The sequence below is a fragment of the Hippocampus zosterae genome, chromosome 15 (assembly GCF_025434085.1).
Source record: "Hippocampus zosterae strain Florida chromosome 15, ASM2543408v3, whole genome shotgun sequence".
Taxonomy (NCBI): domain Eukaryota; kingdom Metazoa; phylum Chordata; class Actinopteri; order Syngnathiformes; family Syngnathidae; genus Hippocampus; species Hippocampus zosterae.
The window spans coordinates 8,880,560-8,902,882 of record NC_067465.1 but is presented as its reverse complement, the minus strand read 5'-3'; the positions used below and the strand labels follow the sequence as shown (position 1 = coordinate 8,902,882).

The following is a 22,323-nucleotide window of genomic DNA, read 5'->3' as shown; positions in this document are numbered from 1 at the left end:
TAAGCCAGTAATTTTTTGGGTGTACAAGTAAATAATATGATGTGATAATGAAACGTTAATTCGTTTTTTTGTCAGCCCTCCGAGGGAAGACTACAGGTAACTCCAAAGTGGGCCGCGACAAAAATGCTGTAAACGTTCCCCATCTCTATAGTGTGTGTAAATGTTTAATTCACCAATTTTGAATTTATTCTATATTAAATATTGATGAATTCATCCACCCATCCAATTTCTAATCCGCTTATCCTCGGCCAATAGGTGGGTGACGTCCAATCGCAGGGCACACATAGATGAACAACCAACCACACTCATAATCACACCTAGGGCCAATTTGGAGTGTTCCATGAACCTGCCATGCATGTTTTTGGAATGTGGGAGGAAACCAGAGTACCCGGAGAAAACCCACGCAGAAAACCCACTGCACTGTGAAGCCGGCGTGCTAACCAGTCGACCACTGTGATGCTTAAATATTAATTCATGTTCTTATTAATTTCAGTTTTAAAGTTTAGATCATTTTGTCAAACTCATGACCCGAGGGCCATTTGCCGGCCCCGCAGGATGATATTTTGAAGAAATCGAAATATTAGTACTGCACCCCCCTTTTTTGGACGAACCGGCGGGAAACGTAAAAGCCTCAACAGCGGCCACCATTTAGATTTCGACAAACGGCAGCAAAAAAGGTGCAGCGTTACCGTGAGACGTCGTCATCTCCCAACATGCCCTTGGGCGTCGGAGAGTAGCGTCCGGATGCGGCTGCCGGAGGCAGGGGCTGAGACAAGAAGTTGGGGGCGCTGATATGATTTTCCAGGTGCTGAGCAAACGCTAAGGAGGCAAACACGCAGAGACACGCGGTCAGGTCGACAAATAACGAGGCCGTGCGGGATAGTGAAGAAAAAGTTCAGATAGTGCAAGAAGGAAACTGAAGCTTGAAGAAAAAGCAAAAACAGGAGTGAAGAACAAACAGGGAAGATCAAGAAAAATGAATAGAACAAAACGAAAGAAGAGCTCAGACAAACAAAAAGAAGAGTGAAGGAAAGGAAGAACAGAAGACAACAGGAAAAGAAGTAGAAGAAAGAAGAAGCGTGACGAAAGGGAAAAAAGGTTCGGCGTGAATGTTTACAGCTGTCGAGGAGGTGCGAGTCCAAAGTGTCGCCGATGAAGATGTTGTTGGGCTTGGCCACTTGGAGGTAGACCACGTCAGGCGTGTTCTTCAAGGCCGTGACGGCGTGCTCGTGGGTCACCTCCTCCAGACAGCAGCTGTTGACCTGCGCGCGCCGACGCCGCACACGTCACTCACACGAGCCGGCGCGAGGCCGCCGCCGCCACGACCGACGCTCACCGCCAGAAGCTTGTCCCCGATCTGCAGCCGCGCATCCCTGTGAGCGGCGCCGCCCTCGATGATCTTGGTGACGTAGATGCTGTTGTCGCCCGGGATGTGCTGGTTGCCCACGCCCCCGGCGATGCTGAAGCCCAGACCTAAAAGCCAAACCAAGGCAATCGAATCACTCCGGAGGCGCCTCCCGGAGCAAAACCTGAAGATGATTCCGCTTACCTTTGGGGCCCTTGACGAGTTTGATGTCCATGACTTTGTCACCCATCGGCTTCCGGCGCCGCACGTACAGTCGCACCAGAGAGCCCGCCTCCTTCAGCGCCTCAACGGCGCGACTGTGCGTCACGTCACGGACGTCCACGTCGTTCACGCGCAGGATCACGTCGTTCACCCTGAAAACGGCAAACGCAGACACCCGGTGGACAGTGAATATACCTTCCCGAAAAAAACGTCATTATCCGTTTCCGTGCCTTCTTCAGTTGGACTCGAGAGGCGTTCATGGCCGCCTCCGAAAAACGTAAATGAATGATTACCTTAATGAAACTAACAAAGAAAAGCAAGCGAGGAAATCACAAATTATGTATGGGGGATATATCATTTATTTTGTGATTTCCTCGCTTGATTTTCTGTTTGGATGCATTATTTTCAATTTTCATAGTTTCATTTAAGTACACTAATACTGTCCTTAATTTACGTTTTTCAATGGTGGTCATGAACACCTCTCGAGTTGAATGGAATGAGAATAGCACCGTCTAGTGGAGGCATTGTAGATTGCACCTTATAATGTGATGCATTGAAGGTGCGCCTCATAATCCAGAGCGCCTTTTAGTGCGGAAAATACGGTATATACAGTATTTTTTTTTGTCATGCATGACGAACACAACCCTGCTTTGACCTACAGAAACTACAAAAGCAAAACTGATTAGGGAAAAAACATGAGAACGCTGGGGAGTTCTTGGCGAAGACGATCAGGTAACGTGTTGCATAATGCACACGCCGGTCAAAGCGATCCCGGGGGGTTCGCGGCTAACACGCACCTGAGGCGTCCGTCCTGCGCGGCGGCGCCCCCCACGATGACTTTGGTGATGAAGATGCTGGGGTCCTCACCGATGTGGGGGTTGTCGATGCCTCCCGCAATGCTGAAGCCCAGGCCCGAGTTACCCTAGATGGACGGACGGCCGCGGGTTCGACATCATTACGAGCGAGCACCAAGAGGAGCTTCCAAAAGAGCACACACTCACCCTCTCCAGCGTGATCTCCTCGTACTCGTAGTCGGCCTCAGTGCCGTTTACCTGCGCACACGCGCAGAGGTCATAATGAGTTCAACAGCACCAGAAGAAGGAAAAACCGCGTTCACGTCCCGTGGGAGGCGTGACACTCACATAAGGGGGCGTGTCCAGGCTGTCGGCATTGACCAGCACAGGAGGAGGGTTGGCCTGAAGGATATAAAGAGGATATAAACGTCAATCAAGAGCCACAAGGTTGGAAGGATGACTTTGAATTTATTTTTCAACTCTTTAGGAATCATGGTTTGAGAATTTCCGCCGCAAGCAGCGTGCCTTGCTGGCTCGCCGCGGTTGAGCGTGACTGGTGTGAAGAGGAGCAGCGGGTGATGCTGGTGACCTCTATTACGCAAGAGCACCCCAGCACGCTGGCGGCAGGGCGCGCGACGCTTTGCTGTGAGGCCGCCGGGCCTCCTGTGGCTAAAATTAGCATGCGGCGAGCGCATTGATCGACTTCAGAAAAAGCCGACGGATCGATCACACACTTGTTAGCTCTCGCAATAAAACAGCGGATTCACTGAAAGCGCTCTTTTGAGTTGCTCTGAAAATAATCATCGTTCTTGACGACAAATAATGCGCCTGTCAATGGCAATGACATGTGGGGAGAATTCTTTATGAATATAAACCTGGATTGAACCAGGACTGCATCTGGACTAGAATTTTGGACAAGGACTAAACGTGGATTTTGCTGCACCAATCTTAAATCTGGAAGAAAAAAAAACATTAATATGTATTAAATTAAACCAGCCTTAATTTGGCTTTGATTTAGACTAAACCAAAGAAACCAGGACAAAAAACTAAATGGATTTGATCTGGAATGGGCCAGCACCAAACCGAGATTTTACTGTGCCACGCCTAAACCAGGATTAAACTGGGACTAATATAGGATTAACCAGGGGTTGATTAGAATTAAACCAGATCTCAATCTTGATTTAACAATGACTAAACCAAGTATAAACCTGGATTATAAACCAGGAGTAAACCCGGGCTGGACCAAGAACACAGACTTCACTGCACCGCACCAAGCCAAAACTGAGACCAAGGGTAGGATTAATAGAGCATGAAACTCAAATTAAACCAGGCTTTATCCCAGACGGAACCAGTATAAACAAGTATTAAATCCAGAACAGAGTGAAAATTCACCCATTTTGCCAACCTTGATCTACAACTTCAGTCTCCAGACCAAATAATCCTAAAGGGGCAAATGATCAGGTAGAAACGTGGAGCATTCCGGGCCGTCAAGCGACGAGGTCGCGCGCAAGCCATCAGAACTACCTTGACGTAGGCGAGGGGCACCCAGGGCGTGTGCGAGCGGCCGCCCGCCACCTTGGCGCCGGTCTTGGTGGGGCTCTTCTTGACGCTGTCGCGCAGATTGAGGAAGCGGCTGCGAGCGCGACACGACGCCGGCACGGCGCATGCGGTGAAGGTGGCCAGCGACGCTCGCACCTGCGGGTGGGCCCCGCACCGTCCGACGCGGGTGCCGTCGGGCGGACCCGTGGCCTTCCTGTCGGCGCTGTTGACGGCCTTGGAGCTGAAGAGCTGTCGCGAGGACATGGAGGAGATGCCCGGCGCTCGGTATAAATGCGATCCCGGTCCCGACGCGATGCAGCGGTTGTGTGACATTGTGCCGGCCGTGTGTGGTGCCCGATGGCCTTGGGCAAGGGAGGCACATGTCAGCTCCGGGCCGGTCCGCCCACCGTATGAATAATCGATGCTTCCCTTCAACAGCCGCGTGCTCGTGTGCGTGTCTGTCAACACTTCGGACAAGGGAACGTGACCAGAGTGGTCGCACGCGGGAATCGGCTACGCGGTGACAACTCCAGTCAGCTTTTGCTTGTAAAACAATCGGTGCACAAAACTTTCCATCAAGTTTTGTCGAATTAGAGTAGCCCTTTAACTCAATCAGTTCCAAAGACGTTTCTAAACGTCTTTTCAGACTTTGTCTGGAATTGGCTGGTACTGAATGACTTAACATGGATTCGGTGAAGTCTAACTAAAATGAAACCTGGGTTTCATCTGTACTAAGAAAAAAAGGGCTTCACCAGAACTAAAGTTGGATGCAAGCAATGTTCAAATGGTGCTTCAACCAAGACTAAAACTGGGTTATATCTAGACTAAACTAGGAGCAAACGTGATGCATAAATCCGGATTAAACCTGAACTAATACATTCCAAAACCAGATCGAAATCTGTCGATGCCCAACTGAAACCATTCCAGTTTGCATATAAAACGAGTTGTGGCACAGACGAAGAAGTCACACTTGAGGAATACCAAAATGTATACAAGAGATCCCACTTGATTTTTTCCATCTATCTTCAGTACGATACAAACAAGCGTTTTCATTTCTAGACTCCTCCATCGGGGAGTTGACTGAATACGTGGCTTGTTTACTTTCAAACTTAGTTTGGTGTAGATGTGTGTGGCACAGGCTGTGATCATTGATTCTCTCCACCTTCATCTAAAACTGCTTCAAACACAAAGCCGATAAAGAAATAATTGTTACGATGTCTTCTGTTGTATTATTGTTATTTTATGTTAAAACGTTCTTTAAAGCGCTTTGTTAGAGCCGGAACGGTTGTGAAAGCATTATATAAATAAAGACGTATTGTACGGCAATGTCACATCGGTGGCCATGTTGCACTGCGTGGACATGCGTGATCGTGTGAACGGTTTATTGCCGCAAGTCGGGATGTTGCTAGGCAACGCCATGGAAGGCATGTGTTACTGCAGGCTTTCCTGACGTCTGCGCACAACACTGTGTTGATGTTTAGGGCCGCAAACACCAACGCGCAAAAGACAGATGACGTCAGCATACAAAAACTGGAGAATCTTCAACATGCGCCAACAAGATGGGCAAAGCAAAACCAGGATTACGACACACCTCATCTGAGATTGCATCAAGATAAAAATTTTGATTAGACAAAATCCAAACCGAGTTTACAACAGGTCAATCCCTGTAATAAACAAGATTGTATCAGAATTAAAGGTGGACTGGACCAGAATTGAACCTGGACTGTATTAAAAACAGGACCAAATTTGGATTCAATCAGGTTTGACCAGTATTGGACACATTGTAATGTAAACTGACAAGCACACACCAAAACGCTGAGTCGCAGTTGGACCGAAACAAAGCAGGATTTAACCTGGATGAAACCTGTACTAAAACAACGATTAAAACGTGCCAAGAATTTAAACCAGGACAGAACTAAAATCTGAATTGACCCAATTGATCCGAACCTGGATTGAAGAAAGCGGAAACTAAGACTGCACCAGAATTCGACATCTATTTAACACGGATTCAATCAGGACTTCTCCAGGACTAAAAATGCACTAAATTGGATTAAACCTGGTTTAAATCTGGATTGAAATCAAACAAAAGCAATACTGGATCCTGTGTCACAGACACCATTTCCTGCACTTTGAGCAATACACAACAGCAACACCAATACGCCAACGTGCTACCACCCACGTGTGCACAACCGTACGCACGAGGAGGCGTAAAATGCGACACTCAAGGTGTGCAGAGAAGATGGACGACACGCGATCGACATGACGCAGCATCTGCACCCTCGTCTTCATCATTTCGGAGCGCCATGTGCGGTCTCCAGAGTGCATCACCTCCTTCCCCCCCGCCTCCTCTGGGGGTGGGGACCTACCGGCTGGTGGCGGTGAAGGTGCTTGCTCCTCCTCAGAGTGGCCATGATGCGGCGACCCATCTTTTTAGCATGGCACAGCGAGTGGAGCATCCCTCGCTTGTTGCACATGAAAACAAAAGGTGGTGGTGGGGAGCAGACCGGGGGGTGGTGAAGGGCATCGATTCGTCACAACCTCAAATCCTCCCCTCCCCTCATCCTCTTCCAAAACGAACAGGAATGAGACGACAGCCGAGGAGACAAACGTAGAGGTGCTCCTCCCTCCTCTTAAAGGAAGTGCACACAGACATTGCGGAAAAAAAAGTGACCGTAAACCTGTGCGGGCGGGAGAGCGTTGCAAGTAGGTAAGGCCGTCAAAGAGAGAGAAACGGAGGGAGAAAGAGACTAAAACAGAAGGCAAAGCGAAAAAGGGAATCAGAGTATGAGGAGAGAGCGAATGAGGGCAAAATGAGAGTGTCAGAAAGAGGACGAGAGAGAGAGAGAATAAGAGGAGAGGAGAAAGAAAATGAGAGTGAGACAGATTGAGAGGGAATAAGAGTGTGAGAGAGGATGTAAGAGGGAGCAAAAGAGTGAGAGACACCGAGAGGAAATAAGATGGCGAGCGAGGAAGACCGAAGAAGAGAGGGAGAGAGCCAATGAGAATGAGAGCAAGGAAAAAAAAAGCCAGGAAGCAAGAGAAGACGAGACCGATGCCACCGTGTGCTCCCAGCGAACGCGAAAATGCGGCTTGCCGCCTTGTGCCTGCCGTCAGCTTGACGGCCACAAACCAACATCGCCGCTTCAATCGCGCCGGGCACCAACCATAAAACAAGAAGACGAGGGCCCTTGTCCTTCTCGTCTGACACAAAAAAAATGAGGAGGAGGACCATTGCTAGTCTTCAGGTGGCCGGTTGTCATGCTAAAACTTCGGCTCATGCTAAATGCTAACGCTATCCTGGTTGAGATCTGTACACAAGCCTTTTCGGACGCCGAGTGTGAAATGTGCTAAATAGGCAGTTCTCACTTGGCATGTCAATATTTTTGTTTTCCACTTTTAAAATCGCTCGCCATGTTTCACTGCTTCCAACATTGCAAACATACCCGAGTAAACAAGTTTACTGACATTGGTGCTGCTGGCAAAGTCGTCAGTAACGACTTGCTCTGGAAAACACATCTTGCTGTTCAGGGAATCCCCCACCCCCCAAAAAATGAATAGGACAGGTTTGGTTTTATTTTCAGCCGCTTCCTTGTCAGGGTGTTTCTTTGATTGGCTGTGTGGTGTTCATGGCACACTCAAACGAGTCAAATGACTCGGAGACACGGCGGCCTCCCCCAACACAGGTCAAGATTTTTAAGATTGAACACGTTGAATAGTCAAGATTGTCAGCCCCGATCCTTTTCGGATGCAATTATCAAGATAAAACCACTCTTAACTCATCACAGACAGACGGATCATCTTCTGGGTCAACTTTACAAGACAGTCGGGCACTTGAAGATGTTTTGTTTGCCGTCGGTGTCATACAAACGCACACGACCCATGTTTGGTTACCGGGGCGATGTCGAACTGGGGGGAGGGGGGGAGGGTTTACCTGGACAGGGGGGTAAGGGTTGGAGGAGCAGGACGGGAGGGGGCTGTCATCACCGTGAGGGTAGAGGGAAGAGGGTGCGGGGGAGGAGGGGAGCTCCGGCCGATCGAGTCCTAACGATGGTGACCCATCGAACACGCACTCCAGCGATGCCACCTGTGGGACACATGCGGTACAACAGGCGGTGTATCTTCAACCACCAGGGCGCGACAGAGCTGCGACACCTCAAACGTGACAGACTGCACGGCGAGTGTATCTTCTGAGTATCTTCAGTGCGCCGGAGTGTTTGCACGCGTGACATCACAGTGACATGAGCAACGGACGGAAAATGTGCTTGAATACAGTTGCAAGACAAAGTAGGGGAACACTTCACATCAACCTGAAGGCATTTTTAGACGAGCTGTTCCTTCAACTTGGGCCCTCCATAGGGTCTTTTTTCCCCCTTGACATAAAAACTACATTTCTGGATGCTGTGATGATGTAAAAAGAAAACATGACCCCGCTCAATTGGGCATCATGAACCGGGGGTAGTCTCATGGTGTTAGCTTTGCCAAGCCCCATTGCCCCGAGCCTATGATTAGTTTTGAAGCATCAAATGGAACAGCAAGGACAGCCGTGCAAAGTTTTTCTTTGAAACATTAATGCGTGCAAATGTTTGTTTTGCCTTGTTTACCGAGACGAATACACAGTGCGATCACACTCGCAATCAACACGAGTTTGGCTGACTTCTGACCCCGATTAGCTCTCAGAGAAGCTCGTCGCTAGCCGAGGGCTTGATGTAATTTTTCCAACCTGCTTTGTGAACGTTTGCTAAGTTGTGCCGAGTAAAAACATTCAAACACATCATTATGTGCGCAAACATGTTCATCTCCTCACATGAGAGATTAAAAAGGAAATGAAAGTCATTTCAACGAGTTCACGACACTTTTCTTGCTACTGTCTATCAATTAATGGGTTTCCCTTCACGTCGTTATAAACCTTGATTTCCAACAAAACAGGTACAGGAATGAGGATTGTGTGAGCAAAGTTTCCCGGATTTGCTTCCAAGAAGTGAGACCAAGCATCGCTGTTCACATTTGCCAAAGTGTGGTACCTTCATTGGGGAGATGTGCGCATGGGTGACGTATCCGTGCACGTTCTCGATCTGTGACAGGTTCTTCTCGGCCACCTGGACCAGCTCCGGAGCGCCCGCCTCCTCCGTGAGCTGCGGGGAACTCTGGTCCTCCGGAGGCGACGAGTCCTCATCATGGTGCCGGTACTTCTGAAACACCACAAGGGGGAAACGGTCAACATCTTTGCTGCCTGCCCAATTTGGACGGATGCCAAGTAATTGCCGAGTGCTTCAAGCAGAGTCCTCTACAGGGAAAGAGGGAACACACGTCAAGAAGATAGGCGTAGAAATGTGGAGCAATATAGTCTAGGAAAGTGTGCTCCGAAGCAGCCTTCGATCAGGACCCGTCTCCATGGAAATAAAGGCCAGATCTGAAGGGAAGATTGGAAGGCCGCGTGAATTTGGACACTGGCGTGCTGTCCAAGCGCGCCTGAATTCGAGTCATGTGGTCTTCAAATTTGGACACGGCTTCTGACATCACTCAGCCGGCCAGGCAACAACTTTTAAAGGCACACGCATTCAGTCACAGAAATTACAGTGTAAAATCTGAGGATGGCAACCCCCAGAGGAGCAAAAATAAATCCTACACCTCCTGTATCCGGGTTATTTGACAAAGAAAAAGAACAGCTGATGCTTGAACTGTGCTTCCTTTCCACTGCCTGACACACTGGGCTCCACTACTCCTTTTTTGGGAGCACTTTGAATCACTGAACGTCACTTTTGAACAATGCTCTGATTGCCAAACGCTCGGTTGATGCATTTTATTTTTTTACTAGTCAAACTAAAATGCGGTTCTCACATCATAAACTTGGCCTTCTTAACCGGATGATGTCTCCCCTCACAGGTGCTCCGTCACATAAGCGGAGGAAAGAAATGGCATGCCGTCGCAGCGGCAGTAGAACGGCAGGAAGCCGACCGAGATGGAGGACGAGCTTGAAATGGGATGAGGTGAGCGGTCTGCTCGGAATCACAGCAATGCGACATTTGCACGACACGAACGAAGAAGATGACGACACAGCGACGGCCTTGTACTCAGAAGCCAGGCGATCGACAGCCTCTTCACAGCAAGGGGAGCAATGAGGAGGAGTGCTGACTACAGGCTGACTAAAGATGCTAAAAATAACAGCATCAGCAGATGTAGCAGGAAGAGGACGAGGAGGAGAGTGAGGAAGATGATGCAGGGATGAGACGAAGAGCAACGCAAATCGAGGGCCGAAACGAAAGTTTCATCACACGCAGACGTGAATAAAAATCAGCATTCAAAAACAGCCCAATTGAAATCAGTGATTAGGCAAACTGCAGACGTTCGATTGTCCCACTCAAATAACTGACAGTGAACTCACCACGTTATGGAGTCTTCATTTTGAACTCCAAAAAATAAAAACATTTGTTCAAGATTTGCGTGGTGCACCTTCAACTGTTTTACGGTTTACGGAGTGTTTCAACATTTGAGGCGCAACGAATGGACCACCATTTTGATAATCGATTCATTGTTTTGAGAAATCAACTGAAAAATAATTGTGTGGTCTCCCATAAAGAAAATTTTACAATCAATAAATAGGTAAATTTTTGCAGATCTAAAGATGGGTGTTAGGCTGATACAGTAATCAGTGGGTGGTGGGGGTACTCGTAGGTTTTCCTGCATTCGCAACCCCCCCAATCACTAGAAAGGGATTTTTAGAGGACATGTTAGGGATTGAAGTGGCCAGTTCAACCTCACACAGCATTTTGATCAACTGTTATTTTGGATGAATCTTGCTACGCCGCTATTGGAAGCTTAGCTTCTCCTAGCAGCCACTCTTCATTAGCACACTTTGCATGTCCGCCCTAGACCAAGCGGCGCGACCTGATAAAGTTTCCAAAAGAGACCGGCTTCTTTCATCAGGGGAAAAAAAGGGAGTGAGGGGTGAGCAAATGACTGCAAAGGCAAAGATGTTACGAAAGCGTTAAACAGAATCTTGACAACGAATAACATTAATTCGTTTCACACCAAATTGAAGGTGGTTTTTGCGCCAGATAGTCCCCCAAAAAGGCAATTGCGTCAAACACAAAAAAGACAAAATTTCTGCAGAACTTACAGATCAATTTTTAAATTGTTGGTGGACTCATGTTGAAGAGGCCATTCAAATCGAACTGAGAATTTTGACAAACATTTGTCACATTTCCACAAATAACAACTTGAGCCGTGGAAAGGGTACCAGTCGGACAGCTCACATACATCACTCAAAGCCCTTTCAATCTCTCCTTCCATGTTTTCTTTTTGCTTGGAAAAATTCTAAAAGATAACAACTCCCAGTTTGCTACTCATACCATCGTTGGAAAGTTGAAGCAGTTTGAAACACTGACTTGTACAAACCGCCGCACGCTCTGAAACCAGAAACCGAATGAAGCTGTAATTTCACAGGGTCCAAGTCGGAGCTCAACGTGACTTGAGCGTGACGGCACCAACCTTGCATCCAAACATGAGCGAGACGGTGCTGTTGGTGCACGCCACTTTGCAGTGGCACAACACGGGTGAAAAACACTCCAGCTTCTTGGCGGCGGGCGCCATCTTGTCGTTGGCCGACGGCCGCCTCCTGCGGGAGCGTCGGCGCCACCTTGCGCGACGTCCGCCCCCCCTCGCGCCCGCACCTCCGGGGCCACCTACGCCCTCGCCTCCTCCTCCGCCTCCACCGCCGCCGCTGCTGCTGCTGCTGCTGCTTTCTGCCCTCACCATCCGCCCTCATTCCTTGCGTCGCTCCATGGCGGCCAGGGGGAATGTGTTCCCGGAGAGCTTCCTTCATTCAGGGAGAAGCCCCCCCCACCCACACTCCTCTTCCACTACCACCCCGCACGCTTGACTCCTCTACCTCTTCTGGTTGGATGAAGTCCTCCTCGCCCATCAAGCTTCTCATTGGCGTTCGTCTCTTCACTGTGTGCGTGTGATGGTCCTGGCGCGGGGGGGAGATCGAGCGTGGTCACATGACTCACGAGAAGCTCGGTGGGCTATATCCCGAGGGAAGGTAGAGCTTGTAGGATGGAGAAGGGAGATGAAGTGGTAGGAAGTGACATCACACGAAGAAATCAGCAAAAATAAAATAAATAAAAGCGTTTCCACGTCACTTTGCGACACCCGCGCACTTCTTCGGTGTAGATATAGGCGGCATAGATCTGATGTGACGCTCCATCACAGGAGGCGCCCGCTCCACCTCCTCCTCGCCATAGCAACAGCAGTAGATGATCATGGGGAATGTAGTGCGTACGGGGCACGCACGCAACAGACACTGATACTAGCTGACAGGTTGCGATGTGATGACCGCTTTCTAAATTTACCCTCACTCCATGTGTGCGTGCGCATCCCTCACATGACCCAGTAACCGAGTGCGCATGCACATCCGTACGAGTGAAGACGAGGTTTGTGTTCATGTTGGGGGAGTCGCCTTCCACAAAAGGATGAAGAGCTTCAAGGGCTAAAGCACCCAATGCTGTACCCGTGTTTCGGTGCAGCATGTATGCCCACACACACACACACACACACACACACGCACACGCACACACAAACACACACACACATACACACAAAGTGTCAGTCACCAGAGGGCAGCACCCGGCATATAGTCTTGATGCCCTGATGGGAGAACCTGGTCCTGGACTGAGCAAATCCGTGCATTAGTCCTTCATTTATAAGTATATCATAAAAATGGACTAAAAACATATTAAATTATGTTCTTAATATTCCTTCCAAAAACCACATTTAAAAATTTGAGAAGGAATCATTTTTCCCATTTTCTGCACAAATCAAAAGATAAACTTGTCATTCAATTTGAATGTTTTTCTACATGCCCCAAGTCGCGTGGGTCGAAAGGCAACTTGAATGGGAAGGGAGCTTTCACTTGATTTCTGTTACTTGCTCATCTTTGTCCTCTCCTTCAGGTGAAAGTTGCCTTCTTTTTCATGCAAATACCAATGTAATGTATTGGGCCAAGAGCGGCCTTGTTTTAAGGTATCGGATATCGTAGAGTCTGCTGATACTAGTTACTGATACTTAAAAAAAAAATAATCTGATATCCAGGTAAGTCTTCCTCGTCAGTAGTGCTACACTGCGGCAGTCTGACACATAGGTGAATCACCATTTGCATCAGAACCAAATATTCCATCGCAATATTTTGTTATTGTGTTCAGTGAAATTTTATATATTAAAAGGACTAGGCGTGTCCATACACTGGAAATGCAAAAAACGAGTCACGATCTGTTCCCATTTTAGTTTAAGGAACAAATACTGAGAAAACAAGTCATTACTCGCAGTACAGTAAAAATAATTTTGCAGAAAAGTTTAATGCAAAACATGCAGCCCGATTTTCCTTCCATTCACTGGTAAAACTGATGCAATATACCGATATGATATACGAGAGTAACAAGCGCGATCATACAACGAAGCAAACTGAGAAGACCAAATGTGTTTCCAAGGCAACACGATGCATCGTCGCGTTCTGCTGATTCACCACATTTGGCCTGGATCTCGACCGCGGCTGGCTTTTCTGAATGTTGGGCATGGTTACCACAGCAACTGCCAGCCTGGGTTCACCTGCATGTCACCCTCACCCCCCTCAGCTGGCTTCAAAGTTTCCCCTGCAGGGCAAGGACCTGATCATCATTGTCATAACCAACTGCCACGCCCTCCACCCAAGTCTCACGGTCCCACTTGGGAGTGAAACTTGTGCATGGAGGAAGAAAAAGATCGCCCTCGGGGAGGAATGGCTGTTGCCAAAGTAAGGGTTCCACTTAACATTAAGCTGAAAGTGAAGTCAAGTCACAAAACTATTTTGATGTTGTCCTCGACTGACATGTTCCATTGATGACTTTACATTAGGTAAAATTACTGTGACAATCGTAGCACTCGTGGCGTCGTGGTCTCGCCCAATGAGAAGCCAACTCCAACCGTGTGACGTCACAATTTGCCGCTGCTCACGTCACCGACCACAACCACGCTCCGTTTGCCAACTGCAGCATTTGAACAGCACAAAGTTGTCAGCAGGCGCGGCATGCCGCCTCGACTAACATCCTTGCTTCCTTCAACGGGAGATGACGTGGCGAGACAATCGGCACCGTTTAAAAAGAGAGACCGAGTGACGACGCGAATTCCCCGGTTACCTTGGTAGTGACGATACAAATACAGTCCATCGCTCCGTGGCCGGCCCCACCGCAGCGAAGCGCTTCATCAAGCGCACGCTCCGAGCGCAACCGGCGAGTGAGCCAGCAGCCTCAACGAAGAGCCGCCTCGTTCCTCCGTGGGAGCAGCCGAAGCCGCGCGGAGGTCCTGCCCGCTGCTAGCGCCGCATTCGAGGCCGGTGGGAAATCGCAAAGCTCCCCCACGAGGTCTCCCAAACGCAACGCCTCGCTTATTACAGCAGTGGGTCGTTCAATTATAAGTAGCCTCTCAAGAAAAAAAACAAAACGTGGCTCTCTGGGCAGCGCCATCCGAGCCAACATTCGGCACAGTCTAAAATGTTTGATGTTGTGTGTAAAAAAAAGCTTGGCGTGGCTTTATATTACAAAACCACAACCAACCTCCACTTATTTCTACTTCAACCTCTAAAAATAAATGTACTCAACTCAGCTGAACTTACACAGCGCATTAAAACAACCTCCCCATAGATGTTCGCTCTAGAGAAAATGCTTCTCATGGCTTAGTACAGGAAAAGTACAATAAATGTAGTTGTTCTTATTTTTTGTTTTGTCTTTGACATTGTTGACTTGGTACGTATAGAAATGTCCTGAGCCCCCACCCAATAAGCCTTAAGGAGCTTCTCATTCGCAAGTGGTTGGATGGTAAACGTTTGTAATACTTGACGATAGTCCTGGACTACATATAGAATGGTGCTAGACTCAACTCCAAACACACCAGAAACAGAGCAAACGCCGAATGTAACTAAACGATAACTGGACTAGACCACAACTACAATTAGTCAAGTGCTAGACTCGGCTTGTCCGACAACTGTCACCTGGACTGAAATCATCCAAATTTCCCATGGCAAGAAACGTATCCAAGTGTTGCTCCTCTTCTACTTCTTGCTGCCACGCAGGCCTCACACACAACGTGGAGTGCAAACGCTTCACGTCTGTGGGCGCAACTCCAACGCGCACACGCATTTGCATGCCGTCATCGCCGCGTCGAGAGAGGGTCCACGTGAACACCTACACCCTCACAATCAGGTCAAAGTTTACGTCAGGACAACAGATTCCTCACCCACAAACATATAAACTAACGCAAGCACACACGCACACACCCACACACAGCCCAAACAGGCAAGTGAGCACACACATAAACACACCCACATCATCCTGCACACAAAGAAACACGTTGACACGCATACAACACATCCACACACAAATGCATGCACGCATTCACAATGGGACACGCACACACGCAGTCAGTCCACCGACATGACAGCGAGATGCAGGGGCACCACCTCGACTTTAGTGAAGTGGTCCCCAAACCTTCCGTGTATTTGATGCGTCATGACATCATCAACAGGAAGTGGCTGATCATGAAAGTACGTGACAAGACAAGGACGCCGGTGATGGCCTCAACATGTCGCTGGCGGCTACGGAGACCCACGCTAGCCGGCGTGCGCGCCGCTGCGACATCTTCAGGTCGTCTGCGCTCGTGCACAAGCTGCCAGCAAGCACGGGCCCCGCCCCCTTGCATGCTCCCACCGAGATGATTGGATGCGACATGCGGAGGCCCGCCTACCAACGCTCCCTCGCGCTACTTACTTGAGTGTCACACTTTGGTGAGCGCGAGGCCTGCCCCAACACGTGCAGGATTTCATTTAGAAGGGCAGAGTCCTGCCGTTGGCGGCGGGGGACAAAGAGAGTGTGTTCATCATCAATATCATCATCACCATGGATAAAAGATCAAGTCACTCAAATTCAGTGGAATCCATCACTGTCACCGTGGCTAATCCTTGAAAGTTTGTTTTTATGAGAAAAAAAAAAGAACAGCAGGGTAACTTGCAAAGACGATATTTCACCAAAGGGAGGAAACACTGCCAATGTGCAAGCGTATTTGCAAACACAGCACGTGATAACTTTTAGATGAAGTTTGCGCTTTTGATCCGCTCCGGAGTGCTCAACCGGAGCCCAGCAGCGGCAACGTAACCACGTCCTCTCCTGTCACGAGTCAAACTATGTTTGCTCGGTTGTAGAAGCTGCAACAGTGACTGGAAAATCTTATTAATTCTGGAGGACCCCTTGGCACCCTATCGAGAAGTCCTCAGATGTGGACCTCTTAAGACCACTCTTTTGGGTTTGTAAGGTCATCTCTAAAAACGTATCTTGTTTACAGATATAAAACAAAGTGGCTGCTAACCTACATGTCATTTCTTCTTCGTCTTGCATGTCATAAGACTCCAGGCTGTTGAGAGCATCAAATTCCTCCCATGTTTAGGCCCTCATCTTTCCATTCACGTAATTAACAATGTTGTGATGGCTTACTTTGGAGAACAAACTGGCTTCATCTGATTTTGAAAAATTATTTAAGCTCCGCCCCGCCCCATCGTCTTTCCCTCCAAGCAACTTCAGTTTTTCTACATATCGCCTTCAAACAATTGCTTCCAATAAGTCAATGAACCTTTTTTGACCCAAGATCAACTTTGAGAGCAGTCAGCCTCCCGCAGTTGACCAGTTTATGGATATGCATGCATATACAGTACATACGCGCACTCGCGCACGCATGTCATGCTGAGCAAGAGCTATAACAGACCCGGAACAAAACCAAAAAAATGAATTGTGCATAGTGGGGGAGAAGGGCCTGCAAGCATCTTACCTCGATGCTGGTGCTAAGGCTTGGCAGCGTGTCGGAGGTGACGGTGGCGCTTTGAAGGCTGGAGAACTCCCAAAGAGCCACGCCGTCCACCGGCTTGGAAGACTCTGCCCACCTCTGGCTGTCCAATAAGGTCACTTCATAAAACTCTTGGATATCTGCGGCCCACAAGAACGATACGTTGTCATGGTAACGCAAGCATTTCGGCAAATGTGTCATTCTGGGATGCAACAATGTGACGAGAACCACCTGCTGACTGTCATGCAGTGGTGCTTTGAGGTGCATGTTGAATTTATTGCATGACAATGCTAGTACTAACTTTTTAAAAAACGGTGCTTTAAATCATCCTTCCTTGCTGAAACAAATAGAAATGCCCACCAACAAAAAAAAACAATTTTTTTTGTTGTTCTTTTTTTTTAAATTAAAAAAAACAACAACACATAATATTGTACTTAATATTGTACATAAAGAGAATATCAAGAATTACATCTGTTGTGCGTTGTAATGATATGCTGCAATCCAATTCATTGTGTTGTTCCTTCTGATGTGCCCAACCTGGCCAGCAGGAGGCAGTACTAGATAATAATCAATAAACAATCAGGAAAACACATTTCTAATATTGTGACTACTCAGTCAGTTTTTGGCATACGATTCATTTTGGCAGCGGCATTGCTGGCACCGCGTTTCTTCTGCTATTTGAAGAGGACTGACTATTTAGCCCTCAAAAGCTCCTTCTTAGTGTGCTTTTACAGTGTGGGGTGGCAATAAAAGCAAACAATAGCAGCATCAAAGGCACTCTTCTGCTTAACAGATTTCCTTTCACAAAAAATCTCCTGTTTTTGGTGAGATTTGCACATGTTCCATATCTGATAAAAGAAAGTTTCATTCGGCTAAATTCAAACAAAATTGAGAGATAAGTGGGGATGCTCAGAAACGGCTAGCAGTCAATGAGTTGCTTTGGTAATAATTCATGTCCTCCTTGTTGACACTCGAGCGCATTCTCACACAATGGCCGCTACCTCCTCACTCACGCTGCGCCTCCCCTCCTTGTGTAAGTGCATGTTACAATGTTGTTAGACAATCAACTGAGAGGGGAGGTGTTGTGGAGACAAAAAAAAAGTTTATTTAGGGAACCTTTCAAGTAGAGTATGAAAAAAAAGAGATAAAAATAGATGAAATATTCAAAATACTAACGCTCACATAAAAATAAATGCCCCCATCTCCACTTCCACTCCCTCTTGATGGAGGCCAGCAGGCGAGTGTTTCAAACATTTAAAAATTCAGCACTAAAAAGTCCTCTCAGGACACACCGTGTGAAAGCATGTGTGTGTGGTGAAGCATTGCAGGTTTGTCATTTGCCCTGTCTCGCAGGACAACGGAGGCAAGAGAAGAAGAGGAACAGATGATTCAAGTGAGAGTTGATGTTTGCCATCTGCTGGCGTGGATGCAGGCCAGAGGAAGAAGGACAAGAACAGCAAAGTGGAGCGTCTCGGCCGCTCGGGGGTTGGGGGACTGGATTAAGGGGGGCGGGGGTGTAATCGTCATGTCCATAGAGGGATTACAAGCGGATGCCGCTGCTGTTGCCTGACTTTGAGTGGCGTCCTGTTCCAGCCGCAAAAGCACCAACTAAAGCGGCGGCTCGACTGAGTGCACCCGATGAATATTGAACAAGTTGTAGTGAATTCACATTACACAGCCAGGTCGTGCTAATGTTAATAAATATGCCGATAAAGTGCAACAGTTCTGGTTCAAAGGGGCAGAAGCTGTGAGAATTGTTTTCGGGTCTATTTGGAAGTCTTCCAGCTGGGTTTGTATTAGTATAATATTGGTTGGATGCTTTCAGAGGACCTCAAAAGATATACTATGATATGTTAGGCTAATGCTCGGAGACAGCTGGGATAGGCTCCAGCACCCCCCGCGACCCTCGTGAGGATCAAGCAGTACGGAAAATGAATGAATGTTAAAATTAAGCTAGCTGATTTAATAAGAGTGACGCTGTGTTCAGTCAAGTCAAGCCACATTTATTTGTATACCTCTTTATCACAAAGTTTGAGGTTTGAACCCTTGTGCTGTCGAGTTTGACACTGTTGTGCTAAAGCATCTCTGCTACGAAAGAAAACCAAACTGTAGAAAATAGTAAGAAGATGAGAACTGCCGGTTGCTGATGTTCCAACCTCAGTGATGCGACTGATCTTAACACCTTGCATTTCTATTCCTTCCTTGCGGTTGCTGAGCATGTGACTCCGCCCATACGGAGAGAAAACATCTTAATGACATTACCACGGACCGGCCTTCGCAACAATGAGGATGATGATGGTGAAGACGCACATGGCGGACCACATTCCTTGCTTCCCGTTAGCTGGCGGCCAGCCACACAAACACTGACAAACAACTTTGGCGCGCGCACACACACACACACACACACACATACATACACATACACACTAAAATGATGGCCATTACCCTGTCAGTCATCAGTGGTCAGCATTTGACTGTTTAGTTCATCCTCAGACATCAATCCAGTCTCAATGAATCAGCCACTTGGGCTGCAACTAACATTTGTCTTTGTCATCCATTAATCCATTGATTATGTTTAAAATTAATTAATGAATCGGTTGGGACAAAAACAACAAAACAAAATAGATGTTTCTTTTACATGCGCACCTCCAGTGCAATTTGGTGAGTGGAAGTAGAGTAAACTTCAGACCTGGTGAAAGCGGGCGGTGGGGGAACGCGATTTTGGTGGACTTGAAGGAGGCACGGAGAGAGAGACTTTTTTTTAATGTGATAGAATCTTGATTGAATCAAAATGGCTGAATGGCCCAGGATGATTTTGAGGCTTTCCTAAGCGTTAAGGTTGTGCTCAGGACCCGAGATGAAGCACCTACCGATGAGGGCCTGGAAGAGGTTGCTCTGGAAGATGTCGATGACCCTCTGGATGGACACGCGCAGCTGCCGCTCGTCGGCGTGCTGCAGTTTGGCTCGGTATTCCTCCAGCAAGGACAGGGCGCGCTGGGCGTCTGGCACAGAAAGGCAAAGCTATCAATCTTTTTTCTTGTAATTTACTCTTCATTTTTACAGGGGGCGATGTGACTTAAAATGCACTTTGTGGTCTTTTTTTTTCATTCATGGCCCATGTATAAAGTATGAAGGTATCCTGCCTTATACCTGTATTGCAACATCCATATTTGACATTTTGAGTTCAATTCATATATTCATTCATTAACTTACTACCTATTATCAATAATGTATTCATTATTTTGACTAAATATCTGTGCAGCACCTATTTTTACTTGGCCTTGTACTCTGATTCGTGAGACAAAATATTCGGCGGCTGACCCAATTGCTCCGCTTTGTTTCGGGCAAATGCGGAAGCCGAACTTAGGTTAAAGTGTGTCATTTTTACGTGAAATTGATCAGATTAACAGTAAAGCATGTATTAACGCAATAATAAACTTTCTTTTGGTATGCCAGCACTGAACCGTTAAGAGTAATACTAATACTAATTTTCTTGCGATAGTCTACTCCGTTAACTCACGAGAGAAGTGCCAGTCGAATCTCGAGGTCAACTCAGAGAAAAGTGTTTAACTGTGATTGCCGTCCACCGTCGACCGAGTTCCGAACCCTTTTGAGCAGCCTACGAGGGCGCGTAAGGAGATTTTGGCGTGGTGTGGCGTGCGGTCGATAGTTTGCTTCAAGTTTGTCACCACTTTGGCCAAACGTCAGCTGCTCCGTCTCGACTCGCTTAGCATGTCGAGCTAGACAGCTAGCAGTCGCACTGGCGGGCCTCCGCGGCCCGGTTCGGCTCTACGCGAGGTGCCGGCCCGGCACAGCTGACGCTTCGTCTGACTGAGAAACTAACTTGGGCTCCGCTTCGACGCCATTTGGACTTTCGCCCTCCCGGCGGGTAGCGGATAGCATGCTTGCTAGCTGGCTAGTGAGAAAGCGGCTTAGGCTACCGACAGACCAACCGGAACCGTACACCACCTTTAGTGCCTCACCTTTCTTTCGGACCGGCATGGCGCCTCCACTTCGACTCGGCGTCGCTCGGCTGCCGGGAACGGGCTCGGCGGCCGGGAGGACAACGTCCGGACAAGCAGAATGTCGGCAGGCGACCAAGTGCACAACTCCAAACTCAAACTCGGCTGGTGGGAGGGAGGGACGTGTCCCGCCAGCACGAGTTCAGATGGAAGGCACCGTCAGACCTGGACGGCACCGGACCGGACGGCACCGCTTGGGTGGTTCGTCGTGACGTCCCCAACCACACGCGCGCGAACACGCAGCGGTTTTTCCCGAACCGAGCCGCTCCCCGTCCAGTGCGTGTGCGTGCCGGCTGAAGAAACAGAGCTGAAAACGGCGAAGACCCGAACTTGTTTGTGCTCAAGTAGAGTCGCGCGCGTGCGCGAGATGCGCGTGCGCTAGATGCATCTCGCGCACGCGCTTTGAGTGCGTTCGTGTCAAAGTTGGGAGAGGAAATCCCTCCGCCTCATTCCCCGCTACTTCCTCTCCTTCCTCCTTGTTATTCTCCTGCCGCCCTTTATACCCTTTCTGCCTTGTTCAATTGGAAACTTTGTCCAAAATAAAGTCGCTGCCTCTTAAGTGTGTGTGTGTGTGTGTGTGTGTGTGTGTGTGTGTGTGTGTGTGTGTGTGTGTGTGTGTGTGTGTGTGTGTGTGTGTGTGTGTGTGTGTGTGTGTGTGTGTGTGTGTGTGTGTGTGTGTGTGTGTGTGTGTGTGTGTGTGTGTGTGTCTGTCTGTCCGTCTCTCTGTGGAGGGTGATGGAGGCTGCCCCCTGTGGGCTTGTGAAGCCTTTTGAGACTCTTTGGGGTCAACGGTAAAACAACTCATCCTGACCTGGCGCTACGTGTTTTGGAAAAAGCCAAAGAAAAAGCAAAACGCATGACACAGATCATTTTTTTAATGCTCGCTTACCTGACCTTTCCTGAGGGATGCACAAAATACTCAGTTGTATTAACTTCTGGTCCTCAACGGTGGAATGAATTAATTCCATGACTTCTTAAAAATTAGAAAAGTCTGCATTACTTACACATTTGAATACAAACAGGTTGTTCCTTGTACTGTCAAAATACTTATTGTATTTGTATTCAGGCGGTATAAATAATAATTTATGTGGCCAAAGGAACTGTAATCCATCAGTACTTGTGATAAGGACTCAAAGTATTTACTTACTTGACCTTAAACATGGAATTGCTTAATTACTTCAAACTCAAAATCCTCACATATATGTCCCAAAGAAATGTTGAGTTACTTGTACAGACTCGAACTATCACTCAGTTACTTGTCACCAGCAGGATAAGAACGAGTTTGATGTGAACAAGTTGCACAGCCTGAGAGATAAAGTGAAAAGCTCGGATTTCTATGAGCACATTTCCTAGAATTTTTACAATAACTTTGATAAGCACAAGCACTGGGATTCCTAACTTCCGCTTGCACGTACACTTCCTGTTATACATTTCTTGTTTGCACATTTATTAGCATTGCTCACATGTTCTCAAGCATCGTTAGTCGTGTCAGCTGTAATGCCCCTAGTGCCTTGACAAACTGGCGACCGGTCCACAGTTT

General features: G+C 47.9%; 1 protein-coding gene across 21 annotated transcripts in view; it reads right to left on the bottom strand.

The window, feature by feature from the left end:
* dlg1b (discs large MAGUK scaffold protein 1b) overlaps window positions 1-21,495 on the bottom strand; it is a 28,105-nt gene extending 6,610 nt beyond the window's left edge. For 5 of the 21 annotated variants that reach the window (XM_052087892.1, XM_052087893.1, XM_052087897.1 and 2 more), the window contains exons 1-13: window positions 20,745-21,494; window positions 19,632-19,763; window positions 16,747-16,901; window positions 15,696-15,767; window positions 8,922-9,089; window positions 7,832-7,984; window positions 2,710-2,763; window positions 2,569-2,619; window positions 2,365-2,489; window positions 1,550-1,719; window positions 1,337-1,473; window positions 1,118-1,262; window positions 690-819 (exon numbers count right to left, since the gene is read on the bottom strand). In XM_052087892.1, coding sequence (XP_051943852.1) covers window positions 690-819; window positions 1,118-1,262; window positions 1,337-1,473; window positions 1,550-1,719; window positions 2,365-2,489; window positions 2,569-2,619; window positions 2,710-2,763; window positions 7,832-7,984; window positions 8,922-9,089; window positions 15,696-15,767; window positions 16,747-16,901; window positions 19,632-19,763; window positions 20,745-20,763 — 1,511 coding nt within the window. In that variant the 5' untranslated portion in view covers window positions 20,764-21,494. Of the gene's footprint in view, window positions 1-689; window positions 820-1,117; window positions 1,263-1,336; window positions 1,474-1,549; window positions 1,720-2,364; window positions 2,490-2,568; window positions 2,620-2,709; window positions 2,764-6,266; window positions 7,012-7,831; window positions 7,985-8,921; window positions 9,090-11,388; window positions 12,092-14,069; window positions 14,236-15,695; window positions 15,768-16,746; window positions 16,902-19,631; window positions 19,764-20,744 lie in introns of those variants that run through there. The other 16 variants (XM_052087894.1, XM_052087898.1, XM_052087906.1 and 13 more) reach the window with 14 other exon arrangements.
* Between the last annotated feature and the right edge of the window lie 828 nt (window positions 21,496-22,323).